The 27,089-nt window shown below is 50.2% G+C and overlaps 1 protein-coding gene across 1 annotated transcript; it reads left to right on the forward strand.

Annotated features, from left to right (window-relative positions):
• Positions 1-416: 416 nt before the first annotated feature.
• SPG7 (SPG7 matrix AAA peptidase subunit, paraplegin) lies at positions 417-26,602 on the forward strand. The gene is made up of 17 exons (XM_036390141.2): positions 417-654; positions 1,272-1,377; positions 1,845-1,934; positions 5,428-5,678; positions 6,258-6,397; positions 8,205-8,307; positions 9,794-9,919; positions 10,207-10,369; positions 11,029-11,202; positions 15,079-15,203; positions 16,372-16,474; positions 17,435-17,545; positions 21,238-21,353; positions 22,651-22,807; positions 23,383-23,546; positions 24,261-24,338; positions 25,934-26,602. Exons 1-17 carry the CDS (start codon positions 538-540, stop codon positions 26,141-26,143), a joined length of 2,334 nt encoding a protein of 777 aa, XP_036246034.1. The 5' UTR covers positions 417-537; the 3' UTR covers positions 26,144-26,602.
• Positions 26,603-27,089: the final 487 nt, after the last annotated feature.

The raw sequence follows: 27,089 nt of genomic DNA on the forward strand, positions 1-27,089 counted from the left end.
AGTATCAGGCCCCCCCAGCGGTGGCTGCAGCCTCTCTGCTAACCTTACAGGGACCCTCTCGCCCCTCCCAGCCGTTTGTTCTCCTGCCTAAATAACTTGGGCCCAGGCCAAGGCCGGGCCGCTGGAGAGCCTGGAGAAAGCCCGGGCTGGCGGGGAACCGTCTGTTCTATGAGACGTGAGCGGGCCGGCCCTAGTTTGGGGCTGGCCTGCAGCGCAGAGCCCGCCGGAGGAGCGGCGGGAGGGGCCGGGCCCTCAGGCCGTTCGCGGCCCCTCAGACCGTGCCCCCCCCCCCTCCCCCCCCCGTTACCGCGGGAACGGCGCGACCCTTCCCGGCAGCCCCCGCGCGCCGCCGCCGCCATCTTGAGGCCTGGCAGCGCGGAGCGCGCCCCCGTTTCCAAGATGGCCGCCCGGCCCTCAGCGGCCGCTTCCGGCCCTGCCGAGGCCGCGGTTCTGGTAACGGTGGAGCCGTCGCGGCCCGGTCCGGGCTCGTCCCGCCGCCGCGGCCTCTGAGGCCTCCAGGGAGCGGGAGCGGCGGACATGGCGCTGCTGCTGCGGATGGGGCTGCTCCGCGGCCGCTGCGCCTTCTGGCGGCCGCCCGCCGCCGCCTGGGCCCGGCCCCGCGGCTGTGCCCTCGGCGGGGTTCGCGGCCTGCAGGTAACGGGGCGGTGGCAGGGCCTCATCGAGCACCGGGGGCACCGGGAGAGGAGAAGAACGGGGGAGAGGGGCGTTCGGGCTGCTCGGGAGGGACCTGCGGTTGTGCCGTCCCGAAGGTCCGTCCTGTCAGCGCTGTTGGGCGCTGACTTGGGAAACAGCGCGGAAATAATGGAATGATTTGTGTGGGAAGGGATTTTATTCTTATCCCCTGTCACGGGCAGGGACACCTTCCACTATCGCAGGTTGCTCCAAACCCTGTTCATCCTAGCCTTGGACACTTCCAGGGATCCAGGGGCTTTACATTCTAAGAACTGCTTTCCAACATGCCTTAGAACAAAAAAAACAGTCACAGAGAGGAAAGAGATGAACTCTTAAGTGTTTTGAGCATGGGTTGTCTATTTCTACTTGTGCTTTCTTTGCTCCGGGTTATAAACATTTCCCAAATCAAGTGGGAAGTGCCCAACCAGGAATCCCATCCAGGGCTCCCAGCTGCTGTCCTGACACTCACCCACAGCATTTCCCTGCTCAGGAATCCGAGTCTCAGGGAGGCACACAAAGCTTCAGCAGCCATACACTGTTCCAATTTTTGTCTTGTTTTTCTTTCTCTCCTTCCTCAGAGCCTCCTGGCACCAACGCTTTCCCTACCACGTCAAGGTCTCGGCAGAGTCCTGACAAAAAAACAATTCATAATCCGGGATCCAGTCAGACTTTGGAATCTCCTGGGTGAGTCCTGAGGATCAGGAAGGGAAAAGGTCTGATTTCATAAGAGAATTGACCTTTCTTGTCCTTCCCCCTGCATTCCTGAAGGTGCAGCAAAGGTATTCTGTTCCTGGATGTGGAAGCTGGGGGTGTTTGCAGGGATCCAGGGTTGTGTTTGGTGCCAGGAATGAACAGTGGCACCTTCCCATGAGGAGCTTAGGGGATTAAAGAAGTACTGGGGTCGTTAGACTTTGTGTTTGTAGCCTTTTTGGGCTTTTATTGGAGTATTCCTCAGCATGATTTAATTCCATTACCTATATTTCCTTGAATAAGCATTTCCAATCCCAAGTGTGAGGTGTTTCTAACTGCCCACACCAGTGTTGCAATGGCTGTGCCTTGGGAATTGTGTCCATGGTTCAGTACTAAAGAAATTCCTCCAAATTATTTCCCTTGTGCCATCAAAACAATCTCTGACCTCTGCTTGCCTGCAGGCAGCACCTCCTGGTTTGCTACATCCAGCTCTCAGGGGAGCAGCCAGAAGAATGGAGGATTCAAGAAGAAATCTCCACAGGAGGAGGATGGTACGTGTGTGCCAAAAGTCCCAGGGTTTACTGAAACACAGGGAGCAAGATCCTCCTTCCTGCTTCCCTGTACCTGCACCTTCCCCCTGTACAAACCTGGGGCTAAGAGCAAGCTGGAAGGAGTATTTTGGTTTAGGTGATGGACTGGAAGATAACAGATGGTAGAAATCCTGGAATGGTTTGGGTTGAAAGGGACCTTAAAGCCCATCCAGTGCCACCCTGCCATGGCAGGGACACCTCCCACTGTCCCAGGCTGCTCCAAACCCCAATGTCCAGCCTGGCCTTGGGCACTGCCAGGGATCCAGGGGCAGCCCCAGCTGCTCTGGGCACCTGTGCCAGGGCCTGCCCACCCTCCCAGGAAGGAATTTCTCCTAATATCTAATCAAGGGGTGAAAGATCACAAAAGTGACTCTCTGTGGGCCACTTTGCTTCCTGTGCAAATCTCCCACTGCTGTTTGCCTTGGCATTGCCCCTTTATGAAGGGGGACAGTAATATTACCTGGCTTTTTTTGGGAGGTTTTGTTGTACAGCATTTTGACTTAATAAATTTGTATTAACTAAACCCAGTCATTTAAGCTGGGTTTGGTTTTATTTGCTTATATTTCACTTACCTTCAATATGGAAATACCCCTACTTTTAGTGAATCACAGAATTTAGATATAAATGCCTTCAAGAGCTCTTAGCAGTTTTACTAATTTTTTTTTTGTTTTTCTTTTTTAAATCAGTCTTTTTAGATAGTTTTTTTCCATGTCTTACTCTCCTAAGCCCCAGGCATGTAAAGAATTTTTTGAAAATTAGTTTTAACCTGTCAATCACAGGCTTGGGTTGGAAGGCCCCATAAAATCATCCAACCCCCTGCCATGCCTCCAGAACTTTGTACTGCAAGTTGTGAGGCACTTAATGTCATTACAGACTGTAATATAACTTCATAATTTATTTTCTAAACCTTTACCTGGGTATCATCAATTGGATTTTGCTTTGTTGCGCTTAATAGTTGAACTCTTTTGGATTTGTTGCTTTTGAAGTCAGAGGTCAGCTGCTGCTGACAGCCTGGCTGATGTCACTGCAGTGTCCTTATGGCCAGAGCAGTGGTTTTTCCTTGATGATAACTGGGATGAAGGGTTCAGTGAGGGTTGAGTGCAGGTCTCAGAGTCCTGGGAAGGACTGGAGTGTGGAACTGGTGTGTGAGGCCAGGGGATGACTGAGCAGGCACCTGGAAGTGCTGTAGCTGTTCACATCAGTATCCAGCAGCACGCTGTGCTCCCTGCCTCTCCTCCTGTGATTAATGGACAGCCTGGCTTTGGGAGGGGAGTGCTGCCCCGTGTCTCCAGGGGAACACTTGTCTCTGCTGTAATTATTGCACAGAACTCTTCAAACTGTCACCGCAGCCCTTGCAAAGATTTTAATCAGAGAGTTCACATTTGGGGTTAATGGCAAATCATTGCTTGGTGGAGACTCAGAAGCTGGAAGTATTCCCACAGCTGCTGCTTGCAAGTGTCACATCAGTCCCTGGGACTGGTTTCTGAGTGCTGTGGGGTGGCTTGTGGTGCAGGGTGGATGTTGTGCTGTACAGACAGTCACGCCTCACCGTAGCTGAGAAATAGATGGCTTTGTACTTGATTAAATGAGACTAGAGGAAAGCTTGCTGTTGCCTTGCAACTTTCTAGAAATGGGGTTCTCTCCTGAAATTACTCAACTGCAGGTTAAAGGCCCTAGAAAAATCTAATTCATAGAAATGGGAGAAGTTGTGTCAGGATGTTTCATGGGCAGCTTTCCCCTGGGTGATGTTTTTGTGATCACACCCCTGACTGTGTGTTTAGAGCAGGTTAATGGCCTCCACTTGGTCTGAAATGAAATAGAGGAAAGTGCTCTAGCAGGAGCTGACTCTGACACCCCCAAGGAACTTGCACAGCCATAGATGGGCTTTTCCTGTCAGGATTCACTTTCCTTAAGTAGTTTCTTTTCTCTGTAAAATCTTTTTATTTAGAACCTGCTCAGCTTTCCAGGATGTTGTGCAGACTTAAGTCTTATCATATATTTTAATTTTCCCTAATAAGACAGTAGTGGATGTCATCCTGCAGCCTTGGGATGAATTCCTGAGTGCTAACAAAGCTGGATGCAGCAGATAACACTTGGTGAGGGGATGGCAGGAGAGAACAAAGCGGATGGGCTGGACACGGAGCCTGAGCTTGTCACGGCCCTCTGAAATGATGACTTCTCTGCCAAGCTGCATTGTTTCTATTTAGGAACAAGCCTTTCCTGTTCAGAGTGGAGCAGGGCTGGGAAGCAGTGAAAAATGAGGCTGTGCCTCTGAAGGACAGAGGACTTTTTTTAGCAGCTGCCTGGGTCATATGTTTGTCCCTGGGTTTTGTTGCAGCATGTGTAGGGCCTAATTGGTGGCCGGTGATAAATGCTGGTGTCAGGACATTTGTTATGAATTTGCAAATAAATCAAATCTGAGCTGCAGCACTGGTGCATTAGAGCCCAGTGGCACAGAATGAATTTATTTCTGGATGTGGAAGGGTATTTATGTGTGCCATGGTGCTGTTGCTGTTAAATTTTATATCAAGAGCAAGTGCTAAATTATATATTGGGAACACTCACATGTGACTGGAAAAAGGAGGAGATATTTGTTGTCATTTGAACAACTCAAACACTGACCAGCAGCTGACATTGAACTGTGCTGTGACAGCCCTTTACAGCCCACAGAATTGTAAATTTGCCTGAGCAGTGCAAAAAAAAAATAAGTGTTGTGAGACTGGAAAAAATATTTGGTGGCAGATAATTGAAGTAAAACATCCCTTTTCCATGTGTCATTGCTTCAGTGTGGCCATAGTACAATAAAAGTGTGGGAAAGCACATCCAGCATGGGAATCCCTCTTGGATACAGATCCTTACTGTGGGCAAGTTATCAAACCCTCTGAAACATGAGGTGAGTTGTATGGGAGAAAATCCAGGGAATTTGGTTAAGGCAGATGGATTTGCAGTGTATTTGTGTTCTGTGCTATCTCCCATTCTCTGCAAATGCAGGTATTTACTGAGGTAGTGGAAGCATTGCTGGAGTTGTGGTGCAGGTGCCAGGAGATCAGAGCTCACCTGGAGACAATAATGTGCTGTGGGATTTACCAGGGACGCTGGGATTACTCCCAGTATTTTCCACTGTGGAGCCATGTTGTATATAAAGTGAGTTGTAGTAATTCTGCAGTTTGATTTTTAGCAACAAGGATCCCGTGGCTTTATTTGACTCTGTCCCAATGGGACCAGGCAGGAGAGTGTCTCATTTTAGCCTAGAGTGATATTTGGTGGGATTTTAGTGGGTTTGGTGCACTAGGACCATGGGAGCCCAGTCCTTCAGGGGAAACCAAACATGCAGCACAAAATCCCCCTCAAAAGTACCATTGTGTTAATCTTTGCCATTTAATTATCCCTTTGGATCAGAAAACTCCACAATTACACACTAATCCTTTTTCCTCTGGTATCTTTTTTTCTGAAGAGGAGGAGAAACGCAGGAGGAGGGAAAACCAGATGCACCTGGAGCGTTTGCGGGCACTGCTGATCCTCACCTTCGTGGTGCTGATGCTTCGCTTCATGATCGGCGAGAACAGGGAGGGGACCAACATCTCCTGGAACTACTTTGTGAATGAGATGCTGGCCAAGGGGGAGGTGCAGAGGATCGAGGTGGTGCCTGAGAGTGACATCGTGGAGATTTATCTGCACCCGGGTGGAACTCCACACGGACAAGTTGTGAGTGACTCCCTGCAGCTGGCAGTGGGCTTAGATAATACTGCTGAAGGTGACTGAATTAGTGGTCAGTGAAACTCCAGCTGGTAAACTTGCTTTAGTTCTTTTCTTTCTTGTATTTGAAGTTCGGGGGGCTTCAAGCAACTGGAAACTAAGACTTCCGGTTTGAATTGTAAAAATAATTAATAATGGCCTTGGGGAAAAAAAAATCTTGTGTACGTCTAAAAAGCTGGAGAAACTCAGTTTTCTTCTACCAGCTCAGTCTGATATGGGAGAAGGTATCCAGGAGATTGTAAACTCTTATGATTGGATTTTGTTTCAGAAGTTTTCTGCTGTTTGGGTTTCAGGCATGAGTGTTCTGCCAAACTCCCATCAGCCTTTTTTCCTAAGACCAGAGGGTTCCTAAATTCACTTGGAGCCCTGGTGTCAGTCATTGCTCCCGAATCCATTGATGCAGGAGCAAAGGGTGTAGCATGAGGCTAATTTTTTCCTGACCTGTCCATGCTGTGCCCCTCTGCTCCTTGCAGATATTGATATGTAATAAATAACATTTCCCTGCTGCTGTGGCTTGCCTGTCCACAGAACGTGACCCTGCTCTACACCATGCGCGTGGCAAACATCGACAAATTCGAAGAGAAGCTCAGAGCTGTGGAGGATGAGCTGAATATTGATGAGAAAGACAGAATCCCCATTTCCTACAAACACCCTGGCTTTTACGGAAAGTATGATATAAATTTGTTCTTACTGTTGCTCTTGTATTGGTGACAGCATCCTTTGCTTGGAAAAAAGTGACTTTCAGCTAAATGTTATCTAAATACAGAACAGAAAAGTGAGCTTGGATTTGGAGCATTGAATGAATGTTTCTGAAAGATAAGGTGCTTTAGATGTACATTAATGTTTGAGAAGTGAGGGTCTTAAGAATTCTGTAATTGCAACATGCAACAGGCAAAAATGTTTCAGGTCAGGGTCATTGAGTTCTTGCTCAGCTGAGGACTTTTTGTTCTCATAATCAACTATCCTAGTGTGGAGTGTGATAGAAATCTTGGCAACAAATGATGTTACAGCCTGGGCTGTGGAGAAGGCTGGGGATGCACTAAGCCTTCCTTCCCCATTATAATGCTTTGATTTTCCCACTGGAGATGGCCAGTGTGTGTAATTCCTCCTCCCAGACACCTTGTAAAAACGTGAAGTTTGTGTCTGAGTGGATACCTGGGCTGGATTTCATCCTCTCATCAACATTTGGATCTTTTTAATATATAGTTGAATAGATGAAGATAAGCTTTTTTAACTAATCATGCAGTATGAGACCTTCAGTTCAAATTCAGAACTTGCCAATTTTTTCAGACTTGCATGTAACAGGAAGAGAGGACTGAACAGACAATCAGCCCCCAATGCAAGCTGTTTCCCCTGCTCCTCAAAAGAGATTTTAAACCATTTTTTAAGAGCTGTGATGGGCTGTTAAGTCTCTCAGAAGACCTGATGAATGTCTGGAGGATTTGCTCTCAGTCTGGAGTTGGAGCCTGTGAGGTGCAGAGCCTTTGCAGGGCTCAGCTCGCTCCACGTTGTGGGCACTCGGGGTGTTTCAGAATTAATCCTGTTTGCAGAGCAGACAAACTGAAGGTGACTTTCAGGTTTCAGTGTTGCCATTGCATCTCTCACTGAGCAGAAACAAATGCAGCTGGGTATAGAGCTTCTGCTGGTCCCTTGCTTCAGTAAATCATCCCTCTGTGAGAGGTGGAACACACATTCCTGGTGTAAAGATAAGCACAAAAGTGTGGTGAGGCCGGATGGTTCCTCAGGCATGTGGAGCAGAACAGGGGCCCACCAATCTCAGCCTGTCATCTGGCACAGGATCATTTTTCCTGCTCTTGGGGACATCCTTTGTTTAGAGCTTACAGGGTATTTGTCCTCAGCATGTTTGTCCTGAAACTGTGTTAGACCTGGGGTGTCATGGCAGCTCTCCATCTCCCTTCTAATGCAATGTTGTTCCAAAGGATTCAGAAGACTGACAGTGTTGGTGCTGGAGCACTTTTTTTTCTGACATAAAGGACTCCTGAGAAATTTGACTGAGTAGGATCAAGCAGTCTCTTAATGGGAGACCCACAGTGTGATTTCTGCCAGGATTAGGAGGGTTGGAATCCCTATTGTTACCAGGCACTGTCCTCTGCAGTGAGCTCCCTTTGGAGGCACTGCCAGCCCCCGTGGATTCTGCTCCGCATGTGATCTGAGTGCCTGGAAGTCCTGCTTGTTTTAGAAGCAGAAATGCCTCTGAAGTGGATGGTGAGGTCGAATTTCCTCCACAGCTGTAGGCAATGTTTGCCAGTGTCCTCTGCTTAACTTCTTAGGTTATGTAATGGTTGGGGTTAGGGGTTTTATATATCTGTGTAAAAACCTGTGAAAGTTCCACGTTCTTAATCACGTCTGCTCGTTTGCACTGTAGCCTGAATGTCCTTTACAAGTAGTCATGTCTGGTAATATTGACCAGGTGAAGCTGCATGCTTCAGTTTGTTCTTGTCTTTGTCCTTTCAGTGATGTCCTTTCCCTGATAGTGACACTGGTGGCCGTGTCCATGCTGTGGAGCATCTTCCGCCTCTTCAGGGTGGCGAGCAGGGCCGGAGGCTTCAACGCCTTTGTGAGTAGCCTGGGCTTTGAGCATGTTTTGCAGCCTGTGGGGAGTCTTGGCTTCTGCTGGGTTATCTCCTCCCCTTTTCCCAGGAAAGTCAGTGCAGGATGAGGATGAACTGGTGCCAAGGACTCTCCAGCCGTGCCACACCTTGCATCCTGTGCTGATCATCTCCCTGGCTGGTACCTTAACTGGCCTTAGCTGAGGTCCCTTCCCTTCCCAATGGCAGAAGGGCTGAGCTCAGGGAATTTCAGTCCAGTTTGCTGTTTTCAAAGCTTGCTAATGAGCTGCAGCTGCAGATGGTGTTTTTCACTGGGCCCTGCCAACATGCCTCCCATACAGCCAGAAGTAGGAATTGCTGCTTTCTGCAAAATGAGTTCTCAATTTATAAAATATGTTCAGATTCTGGAGTTCATTATGTGTTGGCCTGTTCTGCTCCTGCTGCATGCCTCGCTTGCAACACCAGGCAAACCTCCTCCTCCTCCCCTCTCCCACCCTGGCCTGGATCAGCTGATGAAGCTGTAGGAATCAGCCTGGGGTGCTCTGTCCCTGACCACAGGGATTGGGATGAAAACACAGTGAATTCAGTCCCTTGTTGGATTTCCCACTCAGTCTCCTCCGCAGTTCTCTTTTGGCTTTGAGATTCTCTTTGAACAAAAGGATGCAGCTGCTCAGAGAAAAGGAATATTTTAAAGAAGTGTTGAGTAATGAGGCCTTGAGGACTAGATTGTGTCCTTGCTTAAGTGGGGACAGCCAGGCCCTGAGTTTAACTCTTCCTTTGGATGTTTCTGAGGCCTCAGAAGGCATAAACTTTCTTCTGAAAGAAAAAGCCTCCTGAGTAGCTGCTTTGAGTAGAACATACTGAGCAGTTATGAGTGGGATGTTTAACTGAATTCTTGTTTTGACTCTCGTTGTGGCTTCACATGCATCAGGAGATGGAAACATGGTGGCTGTTCAGTTTAAGAACCTGTACTTTTGGCCTGGGGTGTTTCCAGCAGAAACCAGCAGCAACATCAAAGACTGTGCAAAGTGTCTGTGCTTTCACAAGTATTGGCAATTATTTACCACTGACAGTTATTTGCTATCAACACATATTCCTTGGAACTCTGACTGTCCCATGTGTATTAAGGATCAGAGCATTTAGAAATCAGGGAGGAGATCCCAAATCAGGTTTTGGACATCTGCATGTTTTTAATAATCATCCCTGCCTGGTCTACATGGAGTTTGAACTGGATTGTTTTGGGACTATGACTGCAAGTTTATTCTGTCTCTTCCCAACGTGGATAAATAAAGTTTGAGTCAACCATCCATCTGGGAACTTTCTCCAGAGCAAAAAGCTGTTAAACACCAGTGCTTTGGTGGTGACTTTCGTGGTGTTTGGTAGGGACATCTGGGCTGTCTCCCTGGGCTGGGCTGGCTCCCAAAATGTAGCAAACAGCCTTTGCAGACTGTGGCCTTGTTCAGAGTTGTTTGCTCCTTGTTTTGCCTTCCCCAGAACCAGCTGAAGATGGCTCGTTTCACCATTGTGGATGGGAAATCTGGAAAAGGGATTGGCTTCAAGGATGTAGCAGGAATGCATGAGGCAAAAATGGAAGTTAAGGAATTTGTGGACTATTTAAAGGTATGTAAAAGTAGAACAAAACAAACGTTTGCTGCCCTCCTTCTGGGATAGAGGGGTGACCTGGGGTGGGGATGCTCTCCTCTTCATCCTTCATGGTTCTGGGCAGCCTCTGTTGAAACAAGCTCTGTATCTCCAGTTCTACAACGGGAATGCAGATGGAGCTGCTCCCGTTGGCAGCTCAGAGTTGCCCAGGCTGAAAATGTTTTGGGGAAGCTGTGGGAAGCCCCACTGTGGTGCAGGTGCCTGGTATGAGCTGTGGCTCTGACCGAGCTCTGCTGTCCTTGCAGAATCCTGATCGCTACCTCCAGCTCGGGGCCAAAGTGCCCAAGGGCGCCTTGCTGCTGGGCCCACCAGGCTGTGGGAAGACTCTGCTGGCCAAGGCCGTGGCTACAGAGGCCCAGGTGCCGTTTTTGGCCATGGCAGGCTCCGAGTTCGTGGAGGTGATTGGAGGTGAGGTGCTCTCTTTGTCTGTTGTGGAGTTGGAGGGAGCTGGCTGGGCTTCCTGCAAAGGACAGGGCTTGGCAGGGGGAGGATGAGTTGGATACTTAGACTGAAGATATAAAAGGCTTTCAGTGATGCAGTTCCTTAATTATGTACTATCTGAAGTGCATTTCTGGTTGCTGCTTTCTGACAGAGTGCAGCTGTGGTCCTTCACCTGCAAGCATCCTCTCTGGCTTCCCTGTACCTATTATTAAAGCCCTTGACTGAGGCTTCCTTCCTTGTATGGAAATGCAGATGGGGAAAGTAGGGCCTCTCTGTGCCTTGGGATTTCCATCCTTCTCCTTTTCTTCCTTCCTCACAGATCTCTTGAGACCCGAGGAGGGTCAGTATGCAGGAAAATGTTGACTATTTCTGCTCTGAGCCATGGGAGGAGCAGGAGGCCATGTTGGGAGCTGGGAGCAAAGCTCCTCTTGCAGCAGCTGTAGGAGTCCCTGCAGGTTTAGGAGCCCAGTTAAACCCAGCCCCAGGACGCACTGAGCCTGAGGACTAAACACGAGTTCTGGGAGGGTTTGTCTGGTCTCAGGTGCCTCATTGAGGGCCAGCAGTGCTGCTCTCCAGCTTTGCTGCCAGCTTTATCTAGCAGGCTCACCGTGTTTCCCTCGCTGCAGGCCTGGGAGCTGCTCGTGTGCGGAGCCTGTTCCGGGAGGCGCAGGCTCGCGCTCCCTGCATCGTCTACATCGACGAGATCGACGCCGTGGGCAAGAAGCGCTCCACCAACGTCTCTGGCTTTGCCAACGCTGAGGAGGAGCAGACCTTGAACCAGCTGCTGGTGGAAATGGATGGTCAGTGTTTCTCCCTGCCCTTCTCTCCTCAGAGGTCCAGCTGTTGGCCTGTTCATCTTTGTCCTGCTTGAACTTGCCTGACCTCTGCGGTGTTGTCTTGCTGAAGTCTGGACCAGTCTGAGCCCATGTGCCCCATCACTAGTCCCTAAATCCAGTAAACTTTAACCCCCTGGAGTTTCAGTCCAGCTGGCCATTACATGTTGTTGGATACTTGTTGTATCCAGTCTGAGACGAGTAGTGGTTTAAAGCCTGTCGGAGTTTAGAGTTCAGCTGTCCTAAAGGGACAGAAATGAAGTAATATATCAATTCTCCTGTCCACTGCCTTATGTTTTGTTGTCTGCCTTGACCACAGGATCTCTGAGATGAGGGAGATAAGCTTTGCAAACAAGTCCTGGTTTGAGGCCACACGTGGGTTTGGTTTCTGACTGTTGTGCACCTGGAATTGGCCCTTTGCTCAGACACCTTCACACAAAGAATGCTTCTTTGGCAGTTCTGGCTCTCTCTGTCCAAGCCTGCAGCACTGACCCAACTTGCAATATTGCTGTTACTAAATCTTACTATTTCAGGGTGAGGAATAACCAACTACGTGCCCATGAGGAAGAGTTTGTTTCAGTTTTCCCTTCACTGTAACTGTGACTCATAGCTTGACTGTCATGTTGTCTCATCACACTCTTCATATGAAAAACTAGAAGCCATCATGCACCAAAAACATCCCCAGACCCAGGTTCCAACTGCTGGCTCAGTACTGAGTGTTTCCAGTGAAGTAGATGATCCTGACAGGAAAGGCCAGTGCTAACACAGCCCAGCAGTCCTGGCTTGGGTGGGTCCTTTTCTCCCCTAACAGTTTTAGGGTGAGCTGGCCTCTGAATTGAATGGAAGCCTGCATGTCTGTTCAGGAATATGTAGTTAGTACATTCCACATCTCTATCCTAAAAATGAAAATGTCTGATTTCCATCAGTCTGTAAAAATTAGGTGTGGTTTCCAGAGTGTTTTCCTGGTGAGTCTCAGTGCAGAAATAAGGGTTCAGCTCAACTGGAAAGTGAGTTTAGAAGGTAAATATTATCCTCAGTGTGTACTTTATAGTCCCTTGTTTGCAGTGTGCTGCCTGGTTTATTTTTAAATCTATATTATCTCATTCTTTATTCGTGTCTCGCACAGATCATGTACAGAGACCTTCATTTTGCTCAGTGCTTTATCAAACACACACTAAAAAAAACAATGCAAGGAGTTGAGAGTGTCAAACAGGAGACAGCTGGCAAGGATGTCAGCTTGGTGCTGGGAGCATGGCATCAGCAGGGATCCTGGCACGTGTCACTGGAGTGTGTCACCTAAAACAACACTGGTGTGCCACGTGCAGCACAGCAAAACAGTTCCCAGGTTGATGGAGAATGACCTGTTTAGGAGGGGAGCAGTTCTGCCCCAGGAGTGGTGAGTGTTTGTGAGGAAGCCTTGAGATGAAGGTTGAGAGCTCTGGTTGAGCCTAAATTGAGGGCTGAAGGCAAGACAATACCATAGACCCGAGATAGGTGTTAATTGGAGGGAAAAAATGCACAAAAGCAGATCAGTGAGTCATCGCTGATTGTTGGATTTCTGTGATTGAATGAGATTTCTTGGAGGGAAGGGAGAGCAAGGGAAGGAGGATCAGAGCTCTGCAGGGAGCTGAGTGCCCCATGAGCTGCACAGGGTGAATGCAGGTTGGGGCTCAGTCACATTGGTGTGAACATTTGGAGAAATCGGGGGCTGTTCCTGAGCAGCCTCAGGTTCCTTCCCTCTGACGGTTTGCTGTGGGCTGGGGAAGCACCGGCCGTGCTGGGAGAAGGGGAGGGGCCGGGAGCCTCTCCACAAAGGCTGATTGTGAGCGCTGGGAGTGACGCACACAGCCCGGCTCTGCCGGAGCAGGTGCCCGCTTTCAATAGTGAATCTTCCCTCTCAAACCACACACAAGTGGAGGAGGAATGTGACCCAAATCTCTCCTCTGTTCTGCATGCTTTGAGAGGAGCTTTGGCAGTCCTGGCCTGAGCTGGGGGTTTGTGAATGGAAATGCAGCATGGCTTTTGGTAGCAGCTCTTCACCTGGAACCTCAGACAAGTCCCGAGCTGTGCCATGTGCAGCCCTGAGGCTTCCTTCAGGAAGGGGCCCCATTTCAGTGCCACTGCTCCCAGGAGATGTCCAAAGGCTTTTGGAGGCTGACACAGTGCCCACCAAGCAGTGTATTGCTCAGTGGGGAGCAGGGCACTCGCAGCTCGAGTAGACCCTTTTTCCCTTTCCTTTCTGGAGTGGTTCCTTTGTGACCCTTGCAGGAACTCTTTTTTTCAGGCTGCATTTTCAGAGCTGTCTCTCATTTGTTGATGTGATGAGGTGTTGTTTTTGTAGCCTGTTCCTCTGGCTGATCTTTGCCTGTGACATGCCAGGTGGTGTTGCATTAAGCAAGTGGGGCAGAAGCTGATGTGAGGAGGATGCTCCCAGTGCTTCTGGTTTTTTATTTGTTCTAATAGTCAGACCTATTTTAAGAGAGTCTTCCCAGCTGCAAGGCAGATAATGCACTGTGCCATCTAATCCTGCCATTCCTGGAGTGCCTGCCAGTCTCTGCTTGTTTATCCCACTCCAGAGTGCAGTGTGATACACGCCTGAAGGATGCTGGGCTTCATCCTCTCCGGCAGCTTATTTAGGCAGGAGCCTGCAGAGAGGGAGCACCGGGTCTGCTGCAGCACAGGCTGGCACAGCCAGTCCCCTGCCTCACCTGGAGCCTTGATCTGTGCTGAGCTCTCGCACGCTGACACATTTGGCAGCTCTTCTGCGGGAGCTGAGAGCTGAAACTGGCCCAGCTTACGTGCACGGAGCCGCCTCTCCACAGCGTGGGACTTGGCAGAGGGAAGCACATGGGACTGTGGTGTCCTTTCCCTGGGAAGGCTGCTGTGTGCCAGGGCTGGGGAATGTGCTGGAAACAGGTGACTCATGCCCAGGGGCCTGCAGGCACCTGGGGGATTGCAATAAATAACTGTGTGGGGCAGTGATTCAATGGGAGATCTGGCTCCTCACCCAGGCAGCACAAAGTCTGCTCCTCTTTGCCCTCCTGCAGCTGCCAATGCCCTGCCTTCCCTTCCCCAGGAAGTCCTCTCTGTCTTTGATGCTTCTATTGAGGCTGCTCCTACTGTCTTGGCCAAATTCTGTGCTGATAATCAGTGCAAAGCTCTTGGGTTGTGTTTTGTGTCTGGTGTGGGTTCTGCAGGGCTGGTCTGTGCAGGGCCCTGCACAGTGCCTGAAAGAGGTGAGGAGGCAAAGAACAACTCGTTCTGTAACATGGCCCTTGTTGGGTGGCAAAGCTGTCCTCTCTCTGAGCAGCTCATAGGAAAGCCTCTCCCTCCCCTGGTGGCCTGTCTGTGACTGAAGGCTGAAATAAATAAAAACTGAAAGGGCTTTCCATGGAAATTTGTGGAAAAGGCTGTTTCAGCTAGGAAATGCTGCTTGTACAATCTGGAGCTAAAGGCTCAGGAATTGACTTATCCTGGGGGTGAGAAGGCATTTGTGAACTCATCAAAACAGAGGTTCTGTTCTGGGTTCTAGTTGGAGCAATTTCCAAGTGTGGCAATAGGAAGAGAAAAAGAAGTCTTAAGCCAAGACTTACTAAGTAAATGAAAAGGAGATTTCAGAGTATCCATGATAACCAGGACTGGCCTGGGTCACCTGGGAGGTTCCTTCCTGACTTTGCTCCAAGCTGCAGGGGGCACTCAGCCTCAGCAGCCCCAAAGGGTGCTGTGCACACCCTCTGGCTTTGTGTAAAGCTGGGTACTCCATCTCCTGCCTCCAGCCCACTGTGTGCCTGCAGTGCAGAGTGAGCTGGGGCAAACCTCCTGCTCTGGTCCTGGTTTTGGCAGGAATGGGGACCACGGATCACGTCATAGTGCTGGCATCCACCAACCGCGCCGATGTCCTGGACAACGCCCTGATGAGACCTGGCAGGCTGGACAGGCACATCTTTATTGATCTCCCCACACTGCAGGTATGTTCCACCAGCTGCCTTGTCCTTCCTGTGACTGAGGTGTCCCAGCCCTTGCTGGTCTCACTGGCCTGGCAAGGCTGAGCTTGGAGGAGGTAGAGATGTGGAGCCTCTGTGCTCTGAATCAAGGACTTGTGGTGCTGATGCAGTGGCCCACTCCTCTGAAGTGACAGCTCACTGGTCTGGAGGTCTCTGCTCTGGTAGACCCTTGGCAGTGAATTCTTCTGTGAGGTTCCTTTTGCCATGCAGATGCAGAGTTATGTTTGTGTCTTCTCTTCAGGAAATTGGGAAGCACCTAATTGGCAATTGGCTGGTGTGAGAGCTTAAATTGTCATGTGCCTTGAGCACTATTTGTTCTGTAGGTTTATTGCCCTCCCTATCCTTGTAAGGCTCCTCATTTTCCTTTAGGCAGCCTGTTAAGTGACTTTCTCCTTCTGAATGCTTTTTAAATCCATTTACAAGAGGCTTCCATGTCTGCTGTGTTGACATTTGTAGCAGAGTTCTGGGAATAGGCTCAGCTGCAGTGAGGATCTGTGTGCTGTGCCAGCACAGGCTCTTCCTCTCCCATCTGTGCTTCACTGTCCTCCGCAGAGTTTTCAGTGAAAATACCTTAAATGCCTGATAGAATCTGGCCCCGGAAGCATGAACTGTGCAGCTGCCCTGAAGGAGGAAGGGGAAAAACCCTGGCAACTGAGCCCATTGTTTGAGTCAGGATCTCCTGGACCAGCTGAATGAGTCACTGGTGGCTGCTCGCCAGCAGCATCTCACCCCCACCTCCATCTGGGAAATGGGTGCAGGCTGAAGAGCTGCTGGATGGGCTCTGCAGTTTGTGCTTTGTGCAGGAGTAGGTCGAGGCAGTCAGAGCTCCTTCCTGAGAGGGCCTATATGGTGAGGGAGAAGTTAAGAGAGATCAGAGTGAGAGTGAGGAGGGGAGAGTGGCCCTGAGAGAGAAAGCTGTGACTCAGGGGAGCCTCGTGCATCTGTTGGGAATTTGAGAGCTGGGTGTTTATCAGGGCTGCTGGAGCACTGGAACTCTGCAAGGAGAGCCCTGCCCTCTGCTGGCACTGTCAGTGTCCCCTCTACCGGCGGTGCCACCACCCTGCTCCGTGCCATGAATGCAGGGCCCCGTCGTGACCCCTGGCTGGGCTCAGGTGCTGGGTGTTCTTTACAGGAGAGAAAGGAGATCTTTGAGCACCATCTGAAGGGCCTCAAGCTGATCCAGGACGGCAGTTTCTACTCGCAGCACCTGGCAGAGCTGACCCCAGGATTCAGTGGTATGATGTGTCCTTGGGTGCTCCTGCTCCACTCAGCCTGGAGCTCCTGGGTACTGGGGGTCTAGCAGGGAGTTTTGGTCAAAAAGGGCTTCTTTCTCCATTTCTGTGGAAAACAGAAAAAAATACTGGGAACCTGACCAGCTCCCTGGTGAGCTCTGATGAGCAGTAATTCATTACTATTTTCAATCTTCTGAAATATGTAGGACTAGCAGGGTGGGGAGGTAGGGAAAACACCCTTTTACAATGCCCAGGTGCCTAACTCCTAAGGGAAGGAACCAGTCATGCTCCTGTCAAAGCTGTTAAGGAGGTGCTGCACTTCAGAGGAGAGATTGTTAAATTGATTTATGTTACCAGGAAAGTGATGGAAGGAACAAGTAGGAATTATTTTGCTGATCAGAGTAGAAATTGGACAGCTCTGCCTGGCTCCTGCATCGAGCCTGCTTCCAGGGTGGGTCCCTGGGAGCTTGAAACAGTGCTGAGCAAGGGGCTCCAGAGTTCCTGTTTATGTGGAGTTCCTGGAATATCCTTTTGGGTTTCCCCTCTCCCAGGCCCCAGCACGCTGCCTCTCCGTGTCTGCTCTCAGCAGCCCCCCGCCACCATCACCCACCCACACAAACTGGGAACAGATGTTCCTTCTCTGCTCTCCGAGGTCGAGCAGAGCAGCAGCCTGTGCCAGCCCGCTGCCCACACCAGCCCTGTCCCTGGGAGCCAGCCTTGGCCTCAGCCTGCTCCTGGATTGCTGAGCTCTGGGTGGTATCAGCATTCCCTGCCAAAGCAGTTGTATTATTCAAATCCAACATCAACACCACAGGCTGGGGTTGCTCTCTGTTCCCAAGGAACAAAGAGCACAGGCTGTTTGGCTTCCTTAGGTCCTTCTCCAGATTTGTTTGTGCCCATTCCTCCTCTGGGTTCTGTGTCCTGTTCAGACCCAGTGTAACTCTTGTGAACTCGTGTCTGCAGGAGCTGACATAGCAAACATCTGCAATGAAGCTGCTCTCCACGCTGCCAGGGAGGGGCACAAATCCATCGACACCTCCAACTTCGAGTACGCCGTGGAGAGAGTCATTGCAGGTGAGAGGTGCAGCCATTCCATGGAACTGTGGACTGGTTTGGGTTGGGAGGGTCCTTACAGCACATCCAGTGCCACCCCTGCCATGGCAGGGACACCTCCCACTGTCCCAGGTGCTCCCAGCCTCATCCAGCCTGGCCTTGGGCCCTGCCAGGGATCCAGGAGCTGCTCTGGGCTGCCTGTGCCAGTGCTGCAGCATTTCCTGAGGTTGCCTCAGGGTCTGTTCTGCTCAGGTGAAGGGGTTACATCCCAGAAAGACAGATGGGTCCAGAGTGTGCTCTGGCCTGAAGGTCTCCAATGACAATCACAGAAAGTTCTCTGAAGAAGACCCCAAATGGCTCCATCTTCCTGAATCTGCAGGAGTCTGAACCCATAGCTCAGGGGAAATGGCCACTGACAAAATAATAAAGAGGAAAATTCGAATCCCTGTTGCTTTTTCAGTTTAGAAGGTTGGGGGGTTGTGGGTTGTTGTTTGTTGTTTTTTTTAACAAGAAGAGTTACAATATCACTGAATTTTTCTTGCTGCTCTGGACACCTGCTACATAAATATCAATAGCAAATAGTCTCTGCATCCTCACCAGCAAGAAATTAGAAATTTTTCTTTCTGCCCTCCAAGCCTAGGCTTTGATGAATTGGCAGAATAAACTGCAAGACAGTGGAGCACTGTTCTCCCTCTGAGAACATCCTGTGGCCTTTCCCTGCTGCTTGTGCCACTGCCAGGAGAGGAACCTCTGGAGATTTCCCTTTGTGTTGTAGGGAGGGGAAAAGAGTTCCCAGGACTCTAGACTTCACCTGAGGGATTTGGATCTGGTGGGTTTTGGGCTGAACTGCCCTGGAGCCAAGCTGTGGATCTCATAATCAGACACTGAACTGCTTCCAGGCTCCATTCCCAGCAGGAGCCTGGGCACACGGACTGGCACTCTGCCTTTTTAGTGGAACGTGTGGAACAGGATGTTTGTACTGGATCAGTTACTTCCTGATCCTGGAATTGGGTCCTGAGTGTTTGCTTTATCAGAAAACACTCAGAGAAGTCCTCATTTTAAATAAGATGTTTGAGAAAATTCCTCACAGCTTCACCTGTTGCAGAAAAACAAAACCCTTGGAGTGCTTTGGTTAAAAGCACAAATCCCAGACTGTACTCAGGAGCTCCCAAGAGTGGACAGGGGGACAATTGTAGTTGTAACAGGGAAATTCTCATCAGCTGCAGCAAAGATTACAGAATCCTGGACTGGTTTGGGTGGGAAGGGACTTTAAAGTCCTCTATATTCCACCCCCTGCCATGGGCAGGGACACCTTCCACTATCTCAGGTTGCCCCAAGCCCCATCCAGCTTAGCCTTGGGCACTTCCAGGGATGGAGCAGCCACAGCTTCTCTGGGCAGCCCCTGCCAGGGCCTCCCCACCCTCACAGGGAAGATTTGTTTTTTTCTGATATTCCAACTAAACCTCCTCTTTTTCAGTTTGAAGCCATTCCCCCTTGTCCTGGCACCACATGCTCTTGTAAAGATGTGCTCTGCTTTCCCATCTGCAGGAGCACAAGCGCCAGACTTGCAGGGACTCACTTGCCTTTTCTTTCTGAGCCTCGCCTTAGTTCCCCAGACTGGGAAGATAAAGCAAAAAGCAGGGAAGGCTGGGAGGGCTGGCAGCAGAAGGATCTCTGGGATCCATGTGCTGGGGCATGGCAGGACATGAGCTTTGGCAGTTAAAGCTGCCTGGCCTCACTCAGGCTCTGGTGTGTGTAGGAAGCCACGGAGTCTTTTTGTTGCTTAATCAGATTCTCTCATATTAGCAGGACTGGCTATTTTTTGTAGACAGATTCTAAAAGACCCCAAACAACCCCCCAGGCCCCTGTATTAAATGTACCCTTTCCATGTCATAGGAATGCTTCTGGGTTTCACAATCCAGAGGGCATTTCAGTTCCTATAAAAGCTTTTCTTGAAAGAAAGAAGATATTACTGTGCTTTCCATTAGGAGCTTCTGGTTTTAATAAGAGTGGGGTGGAATCAAAAGGGAGCTCTGCAAGTCCAGAGGCCCTGTCAGCCTTAAAGCTTTGTGTTGCTGTAAGGGAGGAGCAAGAACTTTTCTCTGTGGTAGTTCCCATTGTGTTTTTAGTTTGGGAACAGAAAGCAGTCAGTCAGATCTCCTGGGAGTGAGGGTAGAAACCTGCTGAGCACACAGAGGCTTTTAGGGCTTGGCTTTAGAAGATGGAGCCTGTTTTCTTGGGGGTTTGTATAAGGCCAGCAGAGATGCACCAGAGTTGTTTCCTGGGTGGCTTGTGTCAGTCATGAATGTGATAACTGCAGGCTTTCAGGGGACTTCCATGCCTGGAGATTATGTAGGAAAAGAAATAATCTTGGTGGGCACCCTGTGTGCTGTTGTGAAGAGCACAGTCCCTCCCTCAGTGGGCTGGCAGGGATTTTTTAAGTGTCTGTGTGTGTGTGTATATATATATATATATATATAAATTCATATATTTATAGACAATAGATACATCTTTCTGTGGAAATAGCCATACAGGGCCATGCTCACACTCTGCTGGGGGCAGGGTAGGGCTCTGACTGATGAAAATCAAGGCAGTTGGAATTAAATCTGCTGTTCCATCGTGCCTGGCGGGGCACAGCAGTTTCCAGGGTCTCTGAGCAGTAATTTTACAAGATCTGCCACGCTAATTTTGTTGTTTCCTTGTTTAATAAAACCCTTGACTTCGTTTAAAAGTTCATGTTAATAGAATGTTGTTTTCCAAGACATGAAGCAAGCTTGGTGCAATATTGGCTCTGACTGGCTGCTCTCCCCTCCGCTGCCCTGGGCTCTGTGTGGGGACTCTGCCCTGCAAACCCTGGGACATTTTTGCATCCAACATTCTGATCTGTAATTAGTGCCTGACACACTGTGTGTTCTGTACTTATTCTTCCTATGTGCTGGAAGTTTTACTTCCATTCGTTTTTTGTTTTTTTTAAACCCTTTTTGAACTTGCTCTGCCGAGTTGGAAAAAAGATACTTTGAAAAATCACCTTCCTGGAGGAAGGGTTAAGTGTGAGTTATGGCTTCATTTGCTGGGTCTCAGGAGCCTGAATAAGCTCATATGGAGCATGCCATGTGTAATCAGAGACATTTCCAGGCTCTGGAGAAGGATTTCTGTATCTACTCCTGGACTTTAGCTGATTTGAACACTCTTAATGCACAATTTTCTCAACTGGGACCTCGTATATATGATTCAACATCTTTCTTCTCTCTTGTTCTGCCTAAGGGACTGAAAATAGCAAAATGAGTGTGAGATTCTAGCTAGTCTCATTTTGGGTTTTGTTGTTTGCAATTTTTTGTGTTGTTTTCAGATTTTTTCCACACAAAAAAAAAAAGTAAGCTGCCTTTTTACAGATCCAGCCGTGGGAACAAGGTTCTTGAGCTGTGATCAAATCAAATGTCAAAGTATTTGTCTAATGATTAAGTCTGTTGTAAGGAGAAGTGGGAAAAGTTTCTGCCAGGGTTTTCAAGCAGTCCCAGGCATGGATTGCTTTCCACCTCAGGGCCAGGGAGCACCTTTTCCAAACATTTTAGCTAAAGGGGTTTTGCTGCCTCCCCCTCTCCAGAGTCAGCACAAACGGTTCAGCCACGGGCTGTGCCCTGGACTGGACCAGGTTATGCCCCACTGGTTGCACCTGTTGATAACTTATCAAACCCTGGTGTGTGTTCCCACAGGCACTGCCAAAAGAAGTAAGATCTTGTCACCAGAAGAGAGGAAGGTGGTGGCATTCCATGAATCCGGGCACGCGCTGGTTGGGTGGCTGCTGGAGCACACTGAGGCTGTCATGAAGGTACCTCCACCTCCAGGGAGAGCAGTCCCAGGGGCTTCCCTGTCCAAGATTGCTCTGTGGTACTTGTGTGCAGCTCTGCTCAGCTCTGTGAGCCTGGGGCTGTGCTACTGCAGAAAAGTAAATGGCAAATACAGCATCATGTTCCTTGGAAAGGACCTCTGAGAGCATTGAGTCCAACTACTCAGCACTGCCCAGCCCACCACTAAACTAGGAGGGGTTCAGGCTGGATATTAGGAATAAATTCTTCACTGAAAGGTTGGTTAAGAATTGGAACAGGTTCTCCAGGGAGGTGGTGGAGTCACTGGCCCTGGAAATGTTCAAAAACAAGTGGACGTGGCACTTCACAGTGTGGTTCAGTGAGCTGGTGGGATTTGGTTGAAGGTTGGGCTTGATGGTCATGGAGGACGTTTCCAGCCTTAATGATTCTGTGATTATATAAACCATGTCCCTAATTTATGCTGTAGAGAAATCCATTATTAGGCTCCATTGATGATAGTGCTGGTGCAAAGCTGATTAACAGCTATAGGAGAAGCCTTGCAATTAAAAATTACAAGCAACTGAGTCTCCTGGTGCTGCTGCTCAGTCATGCACTTCCAGGCTGCTCCGTGTGTACACACATCCAAATGTGATCCCTTTCCCAGCACGTTGCAGGCAGTGAAGCCCCTGCAGGAGTTGCTCTGATACTGATGGAGAGATGTGTTTTCCAGACTGGGAGGCTGTCTGCCCGAAGCCCTTCTCTGCAGGGAAAGGCCTCTTTGGCACCCTGGGATGTCATCTGTGCACATCTCCTCCAAAAGCAGGGACACTGGGGGGAGGTGGGGAGTGAAATGACAAGGGTGACAGCTCCTTGGCCAGTTACCAGTAGCACATTCACTCTGAATGACCCATTGTGTAAGCAGAACTGGTGTTAATTACTCTCATTTAGTGGGTGGGGAAAATGGCTGTTATTTTTCTGAAGGTTCCTGTCTTTCTGCAGGTAGTCTCAGGGATTCTGGAGCAGAATCAGTGAACTCGGTGTGGCCTATACACTCCAAAGTAGCTCCTAAATTTCAGGATTTCTGTGACTTGCTGTTAAGGCTGATTTCCTGAGCAGGAAGTGTGTTTGTGTGTGAAGGCAGAGTCCTCGGTGCAGGAATGAGGACACGCTGCTGTCCTTAGCCGTGGCTCTGGAGGCCAACCTGTCCGTGGCTATGGACAAACTTCACTGGGAATGCAGAGGCCTCCTGCTGCCCTCCCTGTGGTGCTGGAGGGAGAGCTCTGCAGCTCTCTGAGCTGAGGGAGCTGCTCTGTGTTGCAGGTGTCCATAGCCCCTCGGACAAACGCGGCTCTGGGATTTGCGCAGATCCTGCCCCGGGAGCAGTACCTGTTCACCAAGGAGCAGCTGCTGGAGAGGATGTGCATGGCCCTGGGGGGCAGAGTGGCCGAGGCCATCACCTTTAACAAGGTCACCACAGGTGAGGAGCCAGAGCCTGGCACGGGCAGGTGGAGATCCAGGGGGATCTGAGCAAGGGATGGAGGTTTCCTGTGCTGGCAAGAAGAAATGTCACATGGTGTGTTTTGACACTCGCAAGATGGAGGTCTCAGGCTGGTTTTCACTGTCTTGTCTCAGATTTGTCCCAAAGCCTAAGGCCACAGTTGCAGTTACTGATGAGGCTCTTGAGAAGACCTAGAACTTTCTTTGCTCTTTCTAACTAGTTAAATCCAAATAAGATCGCAAAATGGTTTGGGTTGGAAGGGACCTTAAAGCCCATCCCGTTTCACCCCTTGCCATGAGTAGAAATACCTTCCACTAGACCAAGTTGCTCTGTGGGCAGTGCGAGGTCTGGACTCAGGTGAGCTGGCCACAGAAGGGTCACTCTGTCACTCCTGGGACCTGCAGGAAGGTCCCTCAGTGCGTTGAGTGTTCTCCCCTACGGGCTGCAGTGGGTCCTCTGCTCTCTCCACTGGTAGGACATGTGTTTGTGCAGGATGTGCTCTTCCTGCCCCGAGCTGAGAGCTGGCCAGCAGTGTGTGTGTCTTTCCTGGCCAGGAGCACAGGATGACCTGAAGAAGGTGACCAAGATTGCCTATGCCATGGTGAAGCAGTATGGGATGGTGCCCAGCATCGGGCAGATCTCCTTCCCAGACCCCGAGAGTGCCCCTGGCATCGGCCGGCGCCCCTTCAGCCAGGGCCTGCTGCAGATGATGGACCACGTAAGGCCACCCTGGGCTAAGGGTTTCTTTTTGTTCTTTGCTTTCTGCACTTCTCTGAAAAATGGCAAGTGGTTTACACCTGAACAATTTGCATTTTGCTGTTGGCCAGTAGTGAGCAGTGACCTGTTCCATGTGTCAGGGCTGTGCAGTGGGGCAGCAGGAACAGGCAGAATCCCACCTGGCTGTGAGTTCAGCCCAGCAGCCTGTGCTGTGCAGGGCTGAGATGTCAAGAAACCTGTGTCTTAAAGTTACAGCTGCACAGTGTAGACGTGTGCACTTCCTAGAGCAGATCTAACCAATGGTTAGATGGTCCAACTGACTGCAGATCAGTCTGTTTTGACAGGAAATTTGGCTTCGTTGCTGAAAAAACACATTGCTTTAGTTCAAAAGTCAAAAAGCTGGAAACAAAAAAGCTCTATTTCAGAAGCACCATGGCTGTGCTTCCTTGGGATTTGTGCTGAGCTGCACCTTTAGCTCCTGGACAGCCTTAATCTGCATTTCCCATCGAGCTGTGCTAGGGCAAGACTTCAGTGCCCCTTATCTCCAGCACTCCTTGGGCCTTTTTCCAGCCAGTTTATCCATAGTTTCTGTTGATAGGAGCCACATTCTGCCTGGCTCAGTTTGCAGATTCCATCCCTCAGCGCTCTCCTTGTTTAGCCACACATTGTGTTTGTTGCCACCTACACCCCAACTCCCTCTTCTTCTTTCTTCAAGGAAGCCAAGACCCTGGTGGCTCAGGCTTACAGGCGCACAGAAAAGCTCTTGCTGGAGAACCGGGACAAGCTGCAAACCGTGAGCTGAATTGTGTGGGGGTTTGTTGGGTGGTTTGGGTGTTTTTAACTGGTGGTTTTGCTGTTCTCTGTGCTCTGTAGCTCAGCTGTTGCAGTGTTGTCTCTCTCGTAGAAAGTCTTGTAGTGGGAGTGTTGGGAACGAGTGACTGTTTACTGTGTATCCCCCAGACTGAGAGCAGGCACGGGAGGAATGTGTGTGCCTTTCCCAGCAGTGAGTAGTCTGCCTCCTCACACCAGCTGGTGTTTGCAGGGTAGATGGAGGAGGAGGAGTGCTCTGTGGAAATGATCAAAGCTGGAATTTGTGTCCTTCACCTGCACTTCTCTGCTTGCCTCTTGGCAGTGCAATTTTCTGGAGAGCTGACAGTGACTGTTTTTGGGAAGCCAAGCCAGTGATCAGGTGGACAGTGTCTGGCTTTGGTGCAGGAAAATGGTGCCTTGGCTGACGGGGGCTGGTTCCTGCTTCCTGATGACTCCAGGCAGTTTTCACCTCCTTAATGTCTGATACACCAGAGAATCCTTGTTGCAGAGACAGAGCTTTGCCTTCTCCCCTTTGTGTCCTGACAGTCCCTATCCAGCCAAACGCCCTGGCACATCCCTGCCTGTGCCAGTAGCTCTGTGCCCAGTGCTGCGCCAAGCTTGGGTCACAGCACCCTCTGCATCTCCTTGACTTCCCTTCAGAATTCCAGTCCGTGACTTCCAAAATGACCAGGGGTCAACTGAATGTTGCCTATTTTGCAAATCAAGCAATTCTTTTCCTTAAATCCTCTTTTTAAACAAACAAGAACAACAACAACAACCCCTTCAGCTACTCAGTGTCAGGCCTCCCGTGCGTGGTAAGGAGAGAGCTGGGACACGCTGCTGTCCCCGGGACAGTGCCCTGGCACCTCTGGAGCAGGGATCCTCAGGAGTGTCTCTGCAGGCTCCTCTGTCCTGCTGCTGCCATCTAACAGCAGCCAGATGTTTGCTAGAGGCTCAGCACAGAAAAAAACTTTAAAGTGCAGCCAAAGTATCTCCAGAGTCAGTGTTTCGGTTGCCAGGCCAGCGTGTCACATCTCGTCAGCAGGATCCAGCAGTTCCACTCTGGACAGCCACCTGCTGTTCCAGAGGGGTGGTGCTGCTGCCAGAGGGGCCAGAGAATTCCACTCTTCTGGAGAGGAACTTGTGCTGACCTCCAGCCCCTGCCTGCAGGAACAGGCAGCTCTTTGTTAGTTCTGTGTGTGCAGGGAAGGCTCTGGGTCTGCCAGAGGTCTCCATGCTGCTGCTTTGGCTCTTGGGCAGGGCCACAGGTGCAGTGACAGTGGCAGGAGGGACACTTCTCTCATTGTTCCTGGAGCTCTCCTTGCAAATCATTCCCAAGAGCTTGCTTTGTTGCCTGCAGTCTCATTGTGTATTCCTGGCCAAACATGCTCTTGGGAACAGTGCTGGAGCCTGGAGAATTTGGGGTCACCCCATCTGTGGTGGCACAGCCAGCTTGCTCCTGGGGGGCTGCAGGTGCTGGGGGCTGAGTTGAGCTGATGGTTCAGACCAGCTCAGAGAAGCAGGGCTCTGCTCTCTCTGGGAGCTCCATCCCTGATTTTGCCTCCCTCCCCTTTGCAGCTGTCCAATGCCCTCCTGGAGAAGGAGGTGATCAATTATGATGACATCGAAGCGCTGATCGGGCCCCCGCCCCACGGGCCCAAGAAGATGATTGCTCCTCAGAGCTGGCTGCAGGCTGAGAGGGACAAGCAGGACACCAGGGAGGAGGAGACACCTCCCCAGCCACCGAGCCACGAGGAGGAGGAGGAACCACGCCTGAGGCCTGTGTGAACCCCCTCCATGTGGAACGGGAGGGCTCTTTTGGACACAGAGCTTTTGCCTTCTCAGCTCCAGAATCAAAGGTGCTGAGCAGGGAATTGCTGTGCTGCTGCTGCTGCTACCCCAAGTTTAAGGGATGGCTACATGAGCTCTTTGAGCTTTATCCTGCAGGAAGGAGAACTCCTCAGGATTTCAGAGTTGATTCCTAGCGGGGTGGTGGTGATTAGGAGCTGGGTGAGTCTGATCTGCTGTGGAAGTTTCTCGTACACAGGAGCAGGGAACGTATTCCAGTGGGTGGAAAGTCCCATGTAAGCCACTTCTGGCTGTGCTCTGTGCCATGGCAGGAGGGCAGGGCTGTGCCCTCAGCATGGGGACACCCCTGTGGGGCTGAGCTGGGCAGCTGCAGTTCTTGTGTAACCTTTGAACACAACACACAAACAGCCCTGGCTGGAATAAACTGCCCACAACGTGCTGCTGTGTGTGTACAATGTGTCAGGCTCCGGGGGTGTTTGGCACACATGAAGCTCATTAGAGCTGTGGAGTGGTACAGGACAAGAGCCTCCTTCTCCCTGGTCAATAATTTATGTCCAGCTTTTACAGCAAGTTTTTCCCAAGCAGAAGTTGAGGCAAAAAGAGCTGAGCAGTGGGACATAGAAACCAACTGTGCAGAGGGTGACTCTGAGCACACATGGGAAGATGTTCTGAGCTGCAGAGGTGCTCTTGGAAATCCAGCAAAAGCAGGTGTGTTTGTTGGGAATGCTCAGGAAAAGCTCTTTCATCCTCGTGGCTGTTGCAAAACGGGCCCTGCTGACAGGGTTGTCTGGTGTTCATCAGGGAAAGCATTAAAGTGGTTGTTGCTGCCTGGAGTGCCCTGGCTGGCTGCACTTTTAGGAAGGATTATTGTCTGGAGTTACTCCATCAGGACTGTCTGTGACCTGAAAGACCCCAGCTCAAGCCT

This window comes from Molothrus ater, chromosome 12 (assembly GCF_012460135.2).
Source record: "Molothrus ater isolate BHLD 08-10-18 breed brown headed cowbird chromosome 12, BPBGC_Mater_1.1, whole genome shotgun sequence".
Lineage (NCBI taxonomy): Eukaryota > Metazoa > Chordata > Aves > Passeriformes > Icteridae > Molothrus > Molothrus ater.

Bases quoted from the DNA above. Each gene is read 5' to 3' on its own strand.
- SPG7 (XM_036390141.2), top strand. From the start codon at position 538: ATGGCGCTGCTGCTGCGGATGGGGCTGCTCCGCGGCCGCTGCGCCTTC. The intron at 655-1,271 runs GTAACGGGGCGG...CTCCTTCCTCAG, and splicing joins GCGGGGTTCGCGGCCTGCAG to AGCCTCCTGGCACCAACGCT. The intron at 21,354-22,650 runs GTACCTCCACCT...TCTGTGTTGCAG, and splicing joins ACACTGAGGCTGTCATGAAG to GTGTCCATAGCCCCTCGGAC.